Source organism: Trypanosoma melophagium (assembly GCF_022059095.1).
Source record: "Trypanosoma melophagium isolate St. Kilda chromosome Unknown ctg32segment0, whole genome shotgun sequence".
Taxonomy (NCBI): domain Eukaryota; phylum Euglenozoa; class Kinetoplastea; order Trypanosomatida; family Trypanosomatidae; genus Trypanosoma; species Trypanosoma melophagium.
In genome coordinates, this window is record NW_027125166.1 from 23,958 (window position 1) to 41,365 (window position 17,408).

General features: G+C 45.0%; 6 protein-coding genes across 7 annotated transcripts; all 6 read right to left on the reverse strand.

Moving 5' to 3' along the window:
* Nucleotides 1–2,203: 2,203 nt before the first annotated feature.
* Nucleotides 2,204–3,700, reverse strand: LSM04_003679 (uncharacterized protein; the record flags this gene model as incomplete). Its single annotated transcript, XM_067334791.1, has 1 exon — nt 2,204–3,700. The coding sequence occupies one exon, from the start codon at nt 3,698–3,700 to the stop codon at nt 2,204–2,206; it is 1,497 nt and encodes a 498-aa protein (XP_067189194.1).
* A 333-nt stretch (nt 3,701–4,033) lies between these two features.
* LSM04_006445 (uncharacterized protein) lies at nt 4,034–5,635 on the reverse strand (the record flags this gene model as incomplete). Its single annotated transcript, XM_067334792.1, has 1 exon — nt 4,034–5,635. The coding sequence occupies one exon, from the start codon at nt 5,633–5,635 to the stop codon at nt 4,034–4,036; it is 1,602 nt and encodes a 533-aa protein (XP_067189222.1).
* A 662-nt stretch (nt 5,636–6,297) lies between these two features.
* Nucleotides 6,298–9,519, reverse strand: LSM04_006188 (Helicase-associated domain; the record flags this gene model as incomplete). Its single annotated transcript, XM_067334793.1, has 1 exon — nt 6,298–9,519. One exon carries the CDS (start codon nt 9,517–9,519, stop codon nt 6,298–6,300), a length of 3,222 nt encoding a protein of 1,073 aa, XP_067189220.1.
* A 1,318-nt stretch (nt 9,520–10,837) lies between these two features.
* On the reverse strand, nt 10,838–14,413 carry LSM04_005783 (uncharacterized protein; the record flags this gene model as incomplete). Its single annotated transcript, XM_067334794.1, has 1 exon — nt 10,838–14,413. The coding sequence occupies one exon, from the start codon at nt 14,411–14,413 to the stop codon at nt 10,838–10,840; it is 3,576 nt and encodes a 1,191-aa protein (XP_067189216.1).
* Nucleotides 14,414–15,009: 596 nt separating this feature from the next.
* LSM04_006765 (Peptidase S28) lies at nt 15,010–15,996 on the reverse strand (the record flags this gene model as incomplete). Its single annotated transcript, XM_067334795.1, has 1 exon — nt 15,010–15,996. The coding sequence occupies one exon, from the start codon at nt 15,994–15,996 to the stop codon at nt 15,010–15,012; it is 987 nt and encodes a 328-aa protein (XP_067189226.1).
* A 229-nt stretch (nt 15,997–16,225) lies between these two features.
* Nucleotides 16,226–17,170, reverse strand: LSM04_009006 (uncharacterized protein; the record flags this gene model as incomplete). Of its 2 annotated transcripts, XM_067334796.1 has the most annotated exons (2): nt 16,226–16,425; nt 16,897–17,170. In XM_067334796.1, 2 exons carry the CDS (start codon nt 17,168–17,170, stop codon nt 16,226–16,228), a joined length of 474 nt encoding a protein of 157 aa, XP_067189243.1. The 2 variants fall into 2 exon arrangements, with proteins under 2 accessions (XP_067189243.1, XP_067189244.1); XM_067334797.1 differs by lacking the exon at nt 16,226–16,425 and having other exon boundaries at nt 16,883–17,170.
* Nucleotides 17,171–17,408: the final 238 nt, after the last annotated feature.

Genomic DNA, 17,408 nt, shown 5'->3' on the forward strand with positions numbered 1-17,408 from the left:
AACGAGTTCACCTGATTCCGTGCAGCAACGGAAACTTGCGCGTGTGTTTACTGGTAAGGCCACCTGGAAAAAGGATGCCTTTAAATCAAATAATGTTGCCGTTTCATCGTAAACCACATCCAGATACTTTGAAATATGCGCGAGAGGAACATCGGCCTCATAATCATCCTTGTCATTATTTTCTCTCGGCCACGCAATAAAACGTCTTCTTTGTCCGGAGGGTTTGCCCTCCACCACCGCAATAGGAACTACCCAACCTGCAGTTGGAGGTAATGAAGCTGTGCAAATAATGCCTGCTTCCTTCATACGCTGCGCATCAGCGTTGTTAATTCGTAAGTTGGATTCACGCCATGTGGCGTATAATTCGGGTTTCTGCATAATGTGCCACACCTCATCCCAATGCCTCCTGGCCTTATGGTTGAGGCGTTCTCTTATCCATTGGGTGGAAAGTGTGCCTACGTCTATTTGTTGCAGCGGTAATTGTGTTTCGTCTTCTTTTGTCGCCACACTGGTTCGGTGTGATTGTTGCAGTATATTATGCCCTTTGAAAGGGGCGCAGAAATGTTGCGTTGTCAATTCTGGTAATTCCCATTTTTCTGCAGCTCATTTTTCCAATTCTCTTACATCAATGATGTCAAGTGCGCTGACTTGTTTATTGTTGCGGCCCAATGGCCTAAGTATCGCACCGTGCTGCGTGGGAGTTCCATGAGGTCTGCGTGTTTCCCTAACTGTGTTATTTTTTGGTTTAAATGGTTCTCCGTACGCGTTTACACAGCACGTTGTGCTGTAATGTCCGATGCGACCGCATCTGAAACACCGAGCCTTACTCGGCGGTGGTAATGACTGTTTCCGTTTTACCTTATTCACGGCTTGCGCGATTGGATCTTCCTTTTGCCAAGGCTCTTCATAAGCTTCTCGTAGTGCGGTTATCTTCACGCCTGGGTGATCTTTTGCAGCCTGAATTAGTCAGAGGTGTGTATATACCTGTCGTCCCATATGGACGAGCTGCTCTGAAATCCCCTCGTTACGAAAGGAGTCCAGCCATTGTATGAACATATCTCATGCATCTTGATAAAAAGGACCGGGATTAACCAGTCTGGGAAAAAGTTGCTGATAAGCCGCCACAACTTCTGTTGGTGATGTATCCGTCAAAAATTCCATCAGTCCATCAAAGGTCCGTATTTTTTCTATAGGTCGGCTGCTTTCGAGCCACGTTGGTTGGCGGCGTTCCTGGATTCCCCGAAGGCCCAACTTCGGGTGTTCCTCATTTTCCGGCAAATCGGGCGCTGGTTTCCCTGCCCAGCCTGTTATATTTCTACCTTGCGGTGGTGATATCTTTGATTCCTTAGTTTCACCCGGAACAGACGGTTGTTCCGTTTGATTGTAGTTTTCCAGCGCTGATTTTAATTGCGCTTGTGTGGCAGCATGCTGATTTTGCAGCAGTCGTAGTTCTTCAAGCGTTTGGTTTAATTGTGTGTGAGCTGCTGCTAGTAGGGCTTGCGTGTTAGCCTGTTGATGCATCTGTGCCAGTTGATTTTGTAATTCCTGGAGTTGTATATTAGCGGTTTGCGTTGCCCGAAAAGCTTCGTGTTCTAACTGTGCTCGGGCGCTGTTATATTCTTGATGAAGCCTTAGAGCTTGCTCTCCCAGTGCGGCCCATTCCGCCCCGAATAAGTTATTTGTCGTCTCGAAAATTTGTAGGAAATTTTGATTTCGAGGCATTATAAAACCAATAATGGACGGGCACACGGATTCCCAGTCCATAAAGTTGTTTGGCCCCATTTTTAATTTGAGAGTACCACCGTCTAAAGTTAGAGTACTGTCAACATGAAAAGTGTGTTGCGGCATATCCGCAGGTCTCAAATCAAAGGAAAATTCCAATGGACCATATTGGCGCACAAAATCCTTGAAAGCCTTAGTGCAAATTCTTTACTCTAGTGGTGTATAAGGCTGAAATGGTTGTCGCAATCTTACTTTAAAAACCTACTATTTTCTTTTCAGAAACTTACTATTGACACACTGTTAAGAATAAAAAGAAGTAAAAAAATTCCTAACAGTTAAACCCATACAAGATATAAAAGTCAATAAGACTCAATCATTCTTATCGTAAGCTGACACAAAAAAGTAAAGGGACGAAAGAAAAAAAAAAGATATTTGACTTATATTGTAAAAGTTTTTTTCTGATTTCGTCCATTTCCACATTCTACCCAATTGGTGGGGAACTTCGCCGTATTATTGTTGCACGAATTAACTCACGGCACTCTGTATAAGAAAGCATACCTGCTCCCGATTCTCGCATGGCGCGTTGCACATCTCGTGTTGACGGTAATCCTAAACGTATCGTCTCATCTGCTCGTGAACTAGAACCACCTCTGTCTCCAACACCATCTAACTGTGAGAGCCATCGCACTGCCTTTGCGTCCCACATATCTACTGATGTACCTACTGGTTTAACTACGGTCCCCCATCTATCGGGTTTTGTACTCTCATCATCGGGATTATTGCAAGATAGTACTGCCATCTCACGCCGCACCGAAAAGAGATGGGCAACCATTGGACATAACAATGACATCACATGCGCTGGTGAAACGACTACATGGGCAAAGCTAGTGATGGGTGGGGAATCATTCCCGTGATCCCGGTAGTGATGCTGATAGTTGGTGGGTGTAGCGGGTCGCAGTGACAAGTTCGATTTTCCACACGTGTGTGCGTACTCGGATGGAGCGAATAGCAACGCCACGACCTTCAGCATTCGCAGCATGCGTGGGATGCGAGTAGGAATATAGCTTCCCGGCGCACTATGTCTAAGCATAGACCCACGCAGGACAACAATGAGATGTCTCAAGTAGTGTGTTACCTCTGCAGAAAGCGTAACGGTGTCGATAAGGGCGGCGCCATCGGGTGCCAACATCACCTCCAACATGTGACGTTTATTCACAACATTAGAACTCTGTGTGTCGGCGGATTGAATCACCGCGGCACTCTCCATGGCTAGACTTGACATGTACGTTGAGAGCGCAAAGGCACTACGGACGTGCTCAGGCAGCACCGCGGCGTATGCGCGGGCATCGCAGAAGGCAACAATACGCAACGATGGCACGGCCCGCACTGCCCCGCCGACACGCACAAGACTGAAGAGTAACACATCAAGCAGCGCAGCAAGCACCGGCGGTGAGGCAGCTGCAATGTCATGTACACACACCACCGTCGGATGGCCATTCGTACCACCAACAGGACCATTACTAGTGGGAGTAACGCTAGTACCAGCAATTGTACCTGATGTACCTACGTTATAATTGCTGCTGCTGTTGTTGTTGTTGTTATTGTTGTTGCTAATATAATTATTAGTGGTGCTACTATTGTTGTTCTTGTTGCTGTTGCTATTATTACTATTGTTGTTCGCCGTGCTGTTGCTATTACCTGTGGCGGCGGCCTCTGCGCGGGCGAGGAATCCGCAGAAAGCCTCCCGCCGTGTGTGCTCTGTGAGTCGCAGCTCCAAATACATGGGGCCCTTCGGCATGGACGTGGCGGTGCCGCTGCCGGCGCCGTCGTGGAGGACGAGGAGGTGCACCCCCGGGAGGCAGCAGCAGAGGGAAACCAACACGTACAGCTGCCGGCACTCGCAGAGCACCGGGTGTTGGGTGGCCGGCCACTGGGCGGAGAGCGGGTCGGGGAAACACGTGTTGATGGACGGCCACATAATTCCAGCGTGGCCTCGGCTCTGTAATAGACATACAGACAAGAGAAAGAAAAAAAAGAGAGTGATAGAGACATAAAAGAAAACAAACAGAAAAAAAAAACGGGGGCATGAAACAACCAAAGGTACAGAGTGACAGTGGCGTAGTGTACCTTTCATGACCATTTGTTCCGCAATAAGGAGCAGGAGTAAAAAAAGAAAAAAAATGCATCTACGAAAGGTGAGGAGATAGACTCTCAAATGAGAACGGAAGAGGAAAGTAGGGGTGGAAAAAAAAAGGAAGAAAAAAGAAAATACAAAGGTGACCATTTACATTTATCACCAATAAACACTAGTTTACAACTCGTCTGCATCCTCAAGAGGTGAGGCCACTTCAAGTTCTCCATCTAATTCAGCATCTGCTCTAGCATCTGCACTTTCCTCATAATGACGATGACGACGACGGCGATGACGATGATGGTGATCGTGATCGTGTTCCTCACCCTCTTCCCCACCATATTCCTCTATTTCTTCTCCCTCATCAACTTCACCCCCATGGGGCTCCGGCTCTTCAAGCTCATCCGCATGTATCAACACATCCGCATTATCAACCACATATTCTTCGCCATTATCGTAGCCGTACTTATCGCCGTCACCCCCACGACGACGATGGCGTCGTTTCTTATGACGTCGATGACGCCTTTTGGGCTCCAACTCCGCCACCTCCTCCAACTTAGCGCTCTCATCGGCCTCTACCACGTACATGTCATCTCCAAACTCATTCCACATCTGTTCCTCGTGTTCGCGGCCAATAAAAACGTCGTTCAGGCCATCACCATCAAGTGCTGCATGCTTTCCATCAATATACGGTGCTTCATCCAAGTCGTACTGACCCTGTTGGTAATGACGTTGCGGTGGTGGTGGTGGTGGTGGTTGCGCTATCTGTCGACGCCACAAAAGTCCTCCCTCATCAAGGTCTGATTCACGCTCAAAGTACGTCCACATTTGTTCATATTGTTCCTCCTTTGCACGTTGTGCAAATAGCCGCCGCATTTCTTCTACTTGAGCCTCATAGTCCGCTTCTGTCATGAGTGCGTAACTTCGCACAATACGCACCTTTTCACCCCTCGCCAGTGCTTCACGTGCTTCTTTTAAAATTGCCTCCCGTGCGGTTGTGTGAATACGTAGGGCAGCCTTATCGGTAGTACACATCACACCCCGTTTCTCCCATGGAACGCTTGATACCGAAAGCAACACTGTTGCTGGATCACTTGAGTACCAGGAAAGAACAAAAATTCCTGCTATGTAGAGAGCAAGATTTACAAGACCAGCAGCAAAAGCCCATTCAATAGGGGTATCGAAGAGATGAAGTGCATCATACTCTGAAGCCAGTAATAATGTCTCATTCCGTGCACCCAAAGCTGTCACACAAGATAACACCGCATCTCCGTAAAATCTCTGCAAAGGGTACGTCACCCACGCTAATACAATAAGGGCAATGCAATACAAAACGGCAGTAGTTGCAATTATATGATATATTGGTATATGCACACCCATCACGCGTAGATGTCTTCTCCCTGCTGAGTAGCCTGACGAGCCCACTACACCGTTAATTATCGCCAGGAATTCTACAATAAGAATGGCAAGAATATACTGAGCCATATATAATAGTGCAGCAGGCAATGAACCTTCACTCACCTCTACATTGCTCCGCACGCCCCCAATGTTAAGCAATCCTGTGTAAACGCATGAATCCATGACAATAGCTAATTGTGGTGACAAGTAGACTTCAGATGAAGTGAAGTAACCAGGTAGACTTGATTCCAATCGGGTGTAGAATTCTGTCATTAAGACAACAAAACTCATAGCGTGAATGACATTGCCAAGCCGGTAGAGTCCTTTAAACAAACGTTCCACATTTTGCCGTGGGTAGACAGCACTGGGAAGTACAAAAAACATCTAGGCAAATAGGATGAAATTAAAAAAAAAATCGCAAAGAATATCTGCGTCTTCTCTACGTTTCTTTTCTTTTTTTTGTTACTATTATTATTATTATTATTGATACTAATGTTGTTTTTGCCGTCGTTGATTGCGATGACAATTATAATAACGGTGATGGTAACGGTTATGATGATGAAGTGTTTTTTTTGTTTTTTTGTTTTTTTTCCTATCCCGTTTTTAGTGTTTCTATTCTGTTCCAGTTATAACAACAAAGGTTGTTATCACTAAAAAAGAAAACAAGAAAAAAAAATAATATAATATAAAAAGAAAAACACATTATATTCTTTCCAGCTGGATCTACATAAAACCCATAATGCAATATAACATATTTCAAGGGGTTTAAACCACACAAAAAAAACTAATAGAAACAGCAACCTCGGCATCACCATTAGTACTCCTGTATTCAATCTCCAACATCGTCAACACTGGTAATACTTACTCTTCCCAACAGCATAACCTCGTTCTAGGTATCCCTCCAGAAGTAGTACCTCGTACTACTATTAGTAGTAGTAGTAGTAGTAGTAGTAGTAGTTTCAGTAGTATCAACTACATTATACAGTTGATACAAATAAACCAACATAATTTTTTTTCCTTTCCTCTTTTTCTCTTTAGACGCGGCATCACTTCCGACGTCGTTGCTTTGAAATTCTCCATGAGCTTCCACTCTCCCAGCCACGCAGAATAGGATTAAGTCGTTCTGCCTTTTGTTCCTTTGTTAACTTACCCTTTCGTGGTTTCGTGTAGAACGCCGGGGCCAGCTCTACTAACCATTGTGGTTCAATTACTAGTAGTTCACGCATGTATTCTCGATTAGTTAGTTGCAACTCGTTATATAGCAAGAATTTCGGTGGTGTGTCGCGCAGACAAGAGGACGGATGCACGTATACCTCACGACGTTCTGCCAATGTTGCGTAGGCGACGTCTGTTATACGTCTGGCAGCGTTAAAAAAGTACCCGGCGGTGAGGGCGCGACGGACTTCTGTTAGTACATCATCGTTGTGATGCGGAATTGTGGCATGACGTTTATGCAACATCTCACTTAACTGCTCACGCGTATCGCGGGCCTCCATGAGTATGCGGTGTTTTAGGAAATTATGTTTACACCACTCCTCACTGAGTCCATTCGCCACCCATGCGTCGTACACCGCCAGTAGTGTAATTTGATCGCCTTCTGGTTGATGGAATTGTCGTTTCGCAGCATCGGCGGCCTCATGCTGATCGCGTGGACGGTAAAAGACGCCGCGCTTCTGCACAGCGAGCATAGACACAATAGTCAGTACTGGTTCGCAACAACCAAAGTCAATTGCGGTGAGAAGTGTTTTACTCTGTGAAGGATCGATGGGGAGTTGTGCCATGCGTCCACCAAGTGGTGTGAGGAGTCCATCATCATCTAGTGCTTCAAGATAACGAAGTTTCTGTAATGCCAATACGAGTGTCTCCTGCGGCGGTGGATCCATCAGGTCAAGTGCGAAGAGATCATTAATACCCATGGCTTTGAGTTGCAGCACTACGTGAAACATATTGGAGCGTTGAATGTCTGGCACAGTGGCGGGTTCCATATCCTTACGGAACTGCAGCTCTGTGTACATGCGAAAACATTTACCAGGACCCACACGTCCCGCACGTCCCGCTCGTTGTTGTGCCTGTGCTTGTGAAATAGGAACAATCTTTAGCTGTTCCATCCCAGTCTTGGCGTCAAATACATTCTGTTTGCAGTAACCACTATCGACAACATAACAGAGATTGCTAATGGTGATAGATGTTTCTGCAACATTGGTGGCAAGTACAACTTTACGGCAACGGGGCGGGGTCGGTTCAAAAACGCGTGATTGAACTTCCTGTGGTAATGTTGCTGTGAGTGGAAGTACAAGCATATCTGGCACAGGCACTTCACTGAGTGACCGCAACTTTTCCATCCATCGAAACAATCGTTCCCCGCCAAGTTCAATCTCTTCTTGTCCTGTTAAAAACACCAATACATCACCTGGTGGCTCCTCAAGGTGTAACTTCATCACTGTTTTGAGTGCGCAATCAAGGTAGTCCTCTGTTGGTTCAGCAAGATAGTTCACTTCTACAGGAAATGTACGTCCCTCAATAAAGAATACATCTCGAACGTTAAAATATGAGCAGAATTTTTCCTTTTCAAGGGTGGCAGAAGTGACAATAACTTTTAATGATGGCCGTTTATGTGTCGCATTACGCACAATAGCAAATAGTAGATCTGTATTTACAGACCGCTCATGCGCTTCATCGAGAATGATAACACTGTAGCGCTGGAAAGTGTCATCCAGTAAAGCCTCCCGCAGCAGCATACCATCTGTCATGTACTTAATTTTTGTTAATGATGATGTGACATCACGGAAGCGAACGGTGTATCCAACTTCCTCGCCTAAACGACAACCATACTCCTCTGCCACACGAATAGCAAGTGTTTCTGCCGCCACACGTCTCGGTTGTGTACAACAAATAATACCACGTTTGCTGTATCCATGTTCAGCGAGGTACTGCGGAATCTGTGTTGTCTTACCACTACCAGTCTCTCCAACCAGCACGGTTACGGTATGGTCATCCACATGCTGTAGGAAACGATCACGGTAGGCGTAAATAGGAAGTGCACGACGCTGCTCTGCGAGACTCTGTGATGTCTGCAATGGACCAAATCGTGGACGTTCACCAAAGTTGTGTTTCATCCACGGAGGAAGTCGAGATGGTAAATCCTTTACAGAGCGGAATCCTCCAAGTCGTTCTTCTGGTCGTTCAAGTAATTCATGATCTAGAAGAGTATTTCCCTCATCCCTGTTGTATTTATTATTGTTATCATCATCATCATCCTCCCCACCAACACCAAAACCCTCATCATCTCCATCCCTGTTCCAAGTCCTGTTGTGATCTTTATTATTGGCACCCAATCCCTCACGTGCTTGCTCCGATAACCGCTGCAAACGCCGTTCCCTCGCCCGAAGTATCTGTCGATCCTTGTTGCGAAGTTGTTGTGCTAATGCGGCGCGTTTCATACTATTCGTCTCATTTTCGTCTGCATTCTCCTGCTGCACAGCCCGACGCGCAAGAATAGCCTCCCGCTGCGCCGGTGTACTCGCACGCATCAACTGTTCTGATGGGAGTAAGGCGCGGTAGTTGATGGGTTTGTGCCGCACTAATCCACGCAGAAATTGTGGTTCCTCCTCATTCAGTTCCACCTGTTCATCCTCTTCCTCATCGGTACGGAGTTGCAACAACTCCGATTCATCCAACATTCCACTGCGCACCATCTGGGCAAGTTGCATCTTCTCTTCTGGCCGTACTTTCATCGCAGCCCGGCGCTCCGCCGCGTCGGTTTCGAGACTCTCAAGTGCTCTATTACCATTTGCATCACGTTGCGCCGCTGCTGCTTCTTGCAACATCTTCTTTTGCAGCGCCTCCTCCGCCTCGCGACGTTCCCGTTCGGCGATCGCAATAGTGCCGGCGGCAAGACACTTCTGCCAATCCACATCCCGCAGATGTGCCTGCATGAATCGCAGAAGTGTGCGCAACTGCGAAGAGGGAATAGCAGGTTCCTCAGCCTCATTATTACTATTATTGTCCCTGTTGTTCTTATCATCGTCCGTCTCACTCGTGACATCACCGTTCACAGCAGCGTCTAATACGGCGAGAAGCAGTTCCTCATCACACAGCTTCTCACTTTCACGAAGAAAGAGGGCCACCAACTCATCTACATCGTCGTAAAACTCCTCCGCCTGTCCTTCGCTCTCTGGGCGCCCAAGCAGGTGCTCCAGTTTGCGGTACAACTCATTCTTGGTGTAGATATTCTGCAGTTGTTGTATTACTAAAATTTCTTCCTCCATATTATTATTCTTATTATTTTCCTGTTCTTATTCCCTCCCAATCTCCTTTTTCCTTGTTGTTCCTTTTTTTCTTTGGTTTAGTACCTTCACGTCACTCAGTCCCCTCCTTTCTCGACGTTGTTGCTATTTTTCTTCTTCTTCTACTTTCCTTCTTTTTATTGGAGAGGATGAAGGAGTGGATAGGGCCTGTAATGTGATCACCGCCACCAAACCACAGGAGAACTTCAGTACTATCAAAACAAGAAAAACAAAAAAAAGAGAAAAGCGCCAATAACGAAAACAATAAGCATAGAGACTCTGACCCCGTCAAGTACAAAATAGAGGAGAAGCGAAGTTCTAAATAATAATAATAATAATAATAATAATAATAATAATAATAATAATAATAATAATAATAATAATAATAATAATAATAATAATAATAATAATAATAATATAGTCTACTTGTTCTGCCCTGTACAACTTTTTTTTTCGTACTCAGTTTTTCCCACCATTTATTTTCCATCACCTATAGTTTTACTGGTGAAAGAAGAAAGTCGCAAAAGCCGTAGAAGCAAAGCGCATACAACGGCATTTATACTCCGGGTTAATGAAAACAAATAGAGAAAGGGTGTAGAAGAACATGAAAAAAACATGGTTCTATAAAATATCACATGGAGACACGACCAAAGGAATAATAAAAAAAACAGAATCATGCTACAAGAAGGAGAGAATAGTGGTCGACCCGTACATCTTAGTCATAACCACAATTCCATCACATCTTGGTTTTTCTTTTTGGTTTATTCAACTTTCATTTATCTTTGGTCTGTTAACCACACCAAGAAATAACTCGTCATATGCACAACTGGAGGGGTACAGAAATACACGCATACGCACATACGTAAAAATACATATAAATAAATACATGGAGGGATGTAAAAAAAAAAAAAAATGGTTTTCTTTCTTTTTTTTTTTTACAACCCTTCTTTAGGGACACTCAACTTCCCTGCTTTGTCTTTTTTTTGCATTTTTTACTTTTTTCTTAAATTTTTGCCTTCCTGACCTTTTCTTTTCCCTCCCTAATTACGTACATCTACAATTCAAATCGTTATAGGGGGAGGGGGTGAGGGGTGGACGGAATATAACTTCTCTTTCCACAGGCTTTTCTCAACTATTTTTTTTTTTTTTTTTTGGGGGGGGGGGTCTCTCTCTTCACTTCTATTTCTTCTTTCTCACCCCTTCATTGCCTGTTTTCACATTCCTGCTGTTGTCCTCCCTGTTTGTCTGTCTCCTTGTTTTTCCCCCCATCTCATGATGATGATTATTATTATTGTTACTATTATACTTCTTTATTGTCTTCACCACCGGGAACAAACTTCGCCACCATCTCGCGGTGTCGGCGGGCGGCGGTATTGTTGTTCGTGTTGTTGCTTGACGGAGAAGTGTCGTCCAAATCATCAGGATCGGGGCCTTTCATTAACGCCAGTCGCTTCGGGGCGGCGAGTGCCTTTACTTTTTCCATCCTCACAAACCCATACGCACTGCGGCCCTCGTTCTGCAGATCGCCAATCTCAATAAGTTTCTCCACACTAACAGTCCAGAGGAGTCCAAACACGGCGTGTTCGCCCTCGAATAACTCCACCATCTGTGTGTCTGGGTTGTATGACTTGACAAGAGCAACACTGCGGCCCCAATATTCTACATCGTGTGCCTTGGTAGTATCGTAGTTAAGGAGTAAGACAGACTTATTGCCCTCACGACGTGTGGCATCACGTAGAATGGTGTCGAGGTCATCCACGTCCACGTCATCAAGAAGTTCCACATGTATAGTATCCTTATTATCATCATTATTGTTATTGCTGTTGTTTGTTGCACCATTCATATTACCATCGGTCCGCTTTAACATATTGGACTTTCCACTCTTCGTTGGATTACGGGACTCCAGAAACATGCGGCAAACCTGCGCAAGGAATCGGGCATCAATTTGTTTGTTAATAACGGACAAGGAAACATCGACATCACGCCACGCAAAGGCTTGACTTCCACGTCTTCGCTGATCCGCCATAGTCTTAAGGTAGGCTTCATAGAAAATCTCTTCCGGTGAGTAAAAGAATCCAAGTTGCGCAAAAGCAGATGATAAAGCCTGAAAGTGTGGTGATGGACTTACATGAAAAATATTTTGTACTGGTACAATATGCAAATACATTTCACGTGTGTACTCTGGTGGAAATTGCAGTTCAATGGGTGTCGTACGGCGTGTTAAAACAATACATCCACTACGGCGATGCCTCCAATCCTTATCGTGTAGTGCACGGTAGAGTGATTGGAGTGGTACTGGCCATGTACGAAAGTATCCGTGTGGGTTGGTATCCATTATAGTAACGCTCTCCGTCCTTGCACAGTACCCAACGAGAAGACCAGTAGAACCAAATGGGTGAGAATCGCCAAAGACTTCAATGTTATCTGGACTGTACAGCATAATAAAGGCCTTGTCACTGTTTCGTGATCCCTCCTCAATAAGTTTCTTAAAGTCCTCCCAAGGAAGTCGTGGTCGTCCACCATTGCACTTATCTGTATGGTATGTCTCTACATCCATCGCCAATCCAACACCCTTGAGATATGTCGTCAGACACACCGCCACAGACTCCAGCGTGAAGTAACGCAACATGAGTGCAGAAGTTTCAAAGGGAAGTGCCATAAAAACATCTTCAAAGGTAGTTGGTACACCTAACTTAGTTAGCGCAAGCGCAATCATTGTCGCGCTCAATGGTAACGATGGAAAAGTAAACGTTTTAACAACATCAATGGTTGTAACATCAAGAGTTTCCTGTTCATGTAAAAGTTCGAGACGGTTTTGAACAGTTGATGCAATACGACGAGGTGCACCAACGAGTGCGGGATCTGATTTATATCCCAGTAATTGTGAGCTACCACATGTGCTGCTGTCACCTGATTTATGACGTGATGCCGCTTCACGAGACTTGGAAAAAATAATATACCCATTAGATGTCAGTGCTTTATGCAAACGGTCAAGGGGACATGTCCATGTCTTTAAAAACGTTTTAGGATGTGCGTCAATAAGAAGTGCAGTTTGAGTTTCCTCATCATAGCCAGCAAGGATACACCACTGTGGTTGAGTTGTTATGTAGAGCACATTATGTGCTACATTAGCGTTATACATAATGACCATAATATGTTCTGGTACCTCTGGATCTTCATTTGCGTTCTTCACATCAATAATAATAGATTCCAGATCAAAAACAGAAATAGTTGGAACCGCATCCTCACGTGAAATTTTTGTTAAGACAGGATATACAGCAAGGTTATAATTGCGATTAGTAACATGCACATACTCTCGCGCGTATTTAAATACCTCTTCTAATGGTAGACTACCATCAACAAAAACTTCAGCTGGAAAATGCATTTTACGAATGATTTCTGATACAGGTAAACCATTGCCATAACCATGCGCATTAGGTCGTACACCACCAAGTAGATGCATCGCCCACCCAACAGCCACAATATGGGGACTGATATGTGTAGATATAACAGATGCATGTGTCCCTTGTAGTATGGAACCAATCACCTTACCACTGCTTAGTTCTGGTGAAAACATAATTTGAACTTCATCATGTGTCATGACCGGTACGCTGTCCTTTCTGAATACCCGAATGAATCCTCGAGCCCGTTCACCCTCTTTAGCGACTGTCATCGCCTTAAAGAGAGCCGCAGCGGGAACCTCCACAATTCTCACGCTTATATCACTGCCAACAATACCTTCGGCAAGTGTTACCATCAACTGTACCACATAACGTACATCAACAATAACAGCGTAGGCGCCATTGTTGTTCTTTGCGTACCGTCTCGGACGGTGCTGTGGACTTACAAGCACGGATGCTGTTAATGCAGAACCACTTTCATCTTCGTCTTCAAAGGCGTCCACAATTGTTTCTTGTTCCAGTACATAGGGATCGTAATTAACAATACGAACCACCTGTGTCTCTTCTTCACAGTCGTGCGTAATAGCTTTGGTAAACTCTGGTAATTGCATTCGTGTTTGTCGATCTCCAACCTCATTGCCACCTAGTTCGACTTGCCCAAGAGTTGGAGAAATATCAAGGTGCATCACAGATAAACCATATTCATCTTTAAAACGATTGTCGACATCAATAAACTCACGAATAATATCTGTCATTACTGGAAGTGAAAGTATACCACCGTGGAGATAGTGTAGAGGCACATGGGCAGCAAAAAATATATCTTCTACGGTGACACGTTTCTTGCGATCTTTGCATCCTCTTTCACCACCAAGTAGATAGGAAAGTGCAACAGCTGTTGTACCAAAATCACTGCAATCTTCTATGCTCTTTTCATCCTCTATTTGTTCTACTTCATAGGATTTGAAGAAGGAGGTACGCGCCTTACGAATTTCCATTACTTGTTGACGGTTATACTTCGGCTGGTGTCCAGTTGAAGATACCCCTCTGGAGACATCCGTATTGCTATTATTATTTATTGTGGCATATGAAACTCCCATATTCATCCCACGTGGACTGCCCTCCGTAGGGGTCTGAATCTGTTTTGGTGATTGTTGCTGTTGTTGCTGTAGTGGTGGTGGTGGTGTTGCTGTTGATTGACCTTGAAAGTGCGGTTGGGATTGGGGCTGCGGCGGCACGAGACCCGTACCGAAGGAGACTTGAGAGGAGCGTCTCCCGCCCCGCAGCGACGGCTCTGACGCGTCATCATCACAACTCTGCCGGCGATCGGAGACGGTGGTGGAATTGGGGTAAATCCGGTCATTTTCAATCATACGACGACTGGCGCGGGTCACTTGTTCGAGCTCCGCAAGTGCGGTCTCCCATTTGCTCAGATGAGCCTCTACCGCCGCGTTTGTTTGGGACTGGCCGCTTCCCATTTGTGCGAAAATATCACTTATGACTGTTTTTCTTCTTTTCTGTTTCTTCTTAGTTCCGCTCGTGATGATGATAATAAGAAACAAAATACACACCTATCTATGCGTAAGTATGTTTGTTTATGTAGATATAAGTGACCTGACACTCGAATACTATGGAATACAAAGGAGCAAAATAAAAAAGGGGAGATACCAAAAGAAATAGTACACATTGCATATACTTTGCTTTCTCTCACTCTATAAGTGAATACAAAAGTAACTCAGTGAGTTAGTGAAAAAAAAAGAAAATATATATGAGATAAATGGAGTAAAAGTGGTTCTCCAACTAAATGAAGAGAGAGTGCAGATGCACACACACACACACACACACAAAAAAAAAAAGAGATATTGACATCATTTCCCTAAGTAAAAGAGAAAAAAACTTATATGACGAGACATAATATGAAAGAAATCACCATGCAGGAGTACACCAATCTATATACGCACGTGTAAATACGTGCGCATCATTGCACGGCAACAAATATCTGATTCCCTCTCCTTCTCTTTTTCTTTTCCTACCACCTCATTTCCTTCTTTTATTTTTTATTATTCCTAAGCTCTCAGTTTTTAAACCAGGTGTTTAAATAGTTCATTAGCAATATTCTCTGCCGTACGAGGGATACTGGATCCGAAGGAGATCGCATACTCAAATCGCCGCAGTGCCCACACCCACTACACTTTGCTATTACTACTGGGTACTCTTCGTTAAGAGTGTCTGTCGCGCCAGCGAGCGAACACGGATCATCCGAAACTTGTGCTGCCACCACACGTGTAGCAGCAGGAAGAGAGCCACCATGTCTCTTATTGAAGGCAAAGGTATCAGGCAACTGCATCTCTCCGAAGGCTGCGCGGCACTGTGAGATGAAGTATGAGGTGTTCACATCACGTAGTCGTAGACTGCCCGGGTAACTTGTTTGCCAGTATGCTAACTCTGAGCAGCATTGATAAACCCATGCATAGTTTGAATTCCCCTGATCGCTATATCTCGCGTTAGACAAACATTCAGTGCTGTAATAGCATTCACTCGTGAAGGAATCTCCCCAGAGTAACTTTATAAGGTCACCATACTGCTTAAAAGGGTTGCTCATGTTAAGTGGTTGTAAGCCCAAGCAGAGAGTATCCTTGTATCCGTACTGAACTGCCATGGCTGAGCCATCAGCGAGCATCCACGCCATATCCACTTCGGTAAAGTAAATTGGTGCACCAAAAGCTCGCATCATACTATTTCGCCGTACGGGATCATCATAGGCCTCTGAAAACTGTTCAAAGACAAAACGGATGGAAGCCGCAGAAACGGGTGGTAGTACATCCAACAAATGACCGTCAAATTCATTGTAGTCAAAGATAGCATTCACCACCCCGCTGCTGCTCCACGCGGCATGAAAGTCTTCCGGGAATGCGGCCCGCGCCCACGCACCCAGAGCCCCGGCGTAACTCCCGCCCACAATAAGCCACTTCACCTTCTTTCCCAACACCACCTCCTCCGCGTACTGTTTGAATGCCCGCAGATCTGCAAGGGCGTTCGCCACAGTCAAATACCGCAACATACTGCGGTTTGTGAGTGGGGCCGCGGCATGCTCTCGCCGTAGAAGCGGTGCTCGAGGGAGAAGACGACGGCCCGCGCCTCACGGCTGTACTCCAGCACCGCACCGGCCCCTCGCCGTTGACGTACAAAAACGCCGGACCGCTGCAATTGTCCCACGCGGCGCGGTCCAGTCACCAGCGCTGCCGGAACTTACCGACGGTGGGATCACTGTGATCAATGGCCCGATCAAATTACTCCCCGCGGAGATCGACCGTCATAATATGATGATGTCCATAACTTTTTTCTTGTTCTTTTTGTGGTTGGTGTTGTTTGACGGCCTCCAGGCAAACAATACCGCCTCGGGCGCGTGAAGGAATGACAGAAGGGTGCACCGCACCAACCGCCGGACAACCACAAACAGTACCAAAAGCAGCAGTACTGCTGCAGGCAACTTCAAGGGAGTCCAGAAACGATAAACCATTGCACTAATAAATGGCAATGACAAACACTCAAAAAAAAAAGAACAAGATGAACCTAAAGCGATGAAAATAACTACGTTACAGTCAAGATAGTCTTCTTTTTCCGAACAATAGAAGTAAAGGAATTGCCGTCCAGTCCAATATCACGACTTCATGCTGCTATCGACTATTTTGGGGAGAAGTGTCTATCCTTGCATACTATATATAAGGAAAAAAAAGCTATATTTCAACCACCACAGCAGAGAGCAGAGAACAACAATACGTAGACAAAAAAAAAACATAAAAATAAAAAACATGGGAAAAATGTTTGGCCCAAACACAAAGGAATATTGAGACGCACAGAAAGAGAGAGAGTAATGGCAAAAAAAAAACGAACCAATAACAAACAAAAGACAAAAACAGAAAAAATACTCCTTAAAAACTTAACTCTCAGCGTCTCTTACTTCTCGAGTCATCGGAATCCACTAATCCGAGAACAAAATCGCCTATAAACGGCATCAGACCTCCAGTTGCCCCACCATCTCCTCTGGAAGAATTTTGTGCACCGAAGCGTCGCTCCAGTTCCCGCTCTTCTTGCTCCAGAGTTTCAGTTAACTCCTGCATCTCTGCTATCTCACGATTAATCTTTTCAAATGCCGCAACTTCCTGCTGTAATTCCTCCGCGTGACGTTTGCGGAGAAGTTCGAGTTGCTGCTGCAACTCTGCCTTTGTTGACATCTTTGACAACTATACAAACGAAAAAAAATAAGGAAGCAACAACAACAAAAAAAAACCAACTAGAAAGAATACCAGTTTCACTTTCTTTTATTCAAGTACGTGGGTGGGTCTAACAAAAAACACAAGATAAATATAGTGAGATGACCGACTCCGGATGCATGGAACCAATCCCTGCATTTCTTCATTGCTTTCTCTCTCGCAACTCCACATACACTATCTTGCAGTGTTTACTTGCGCA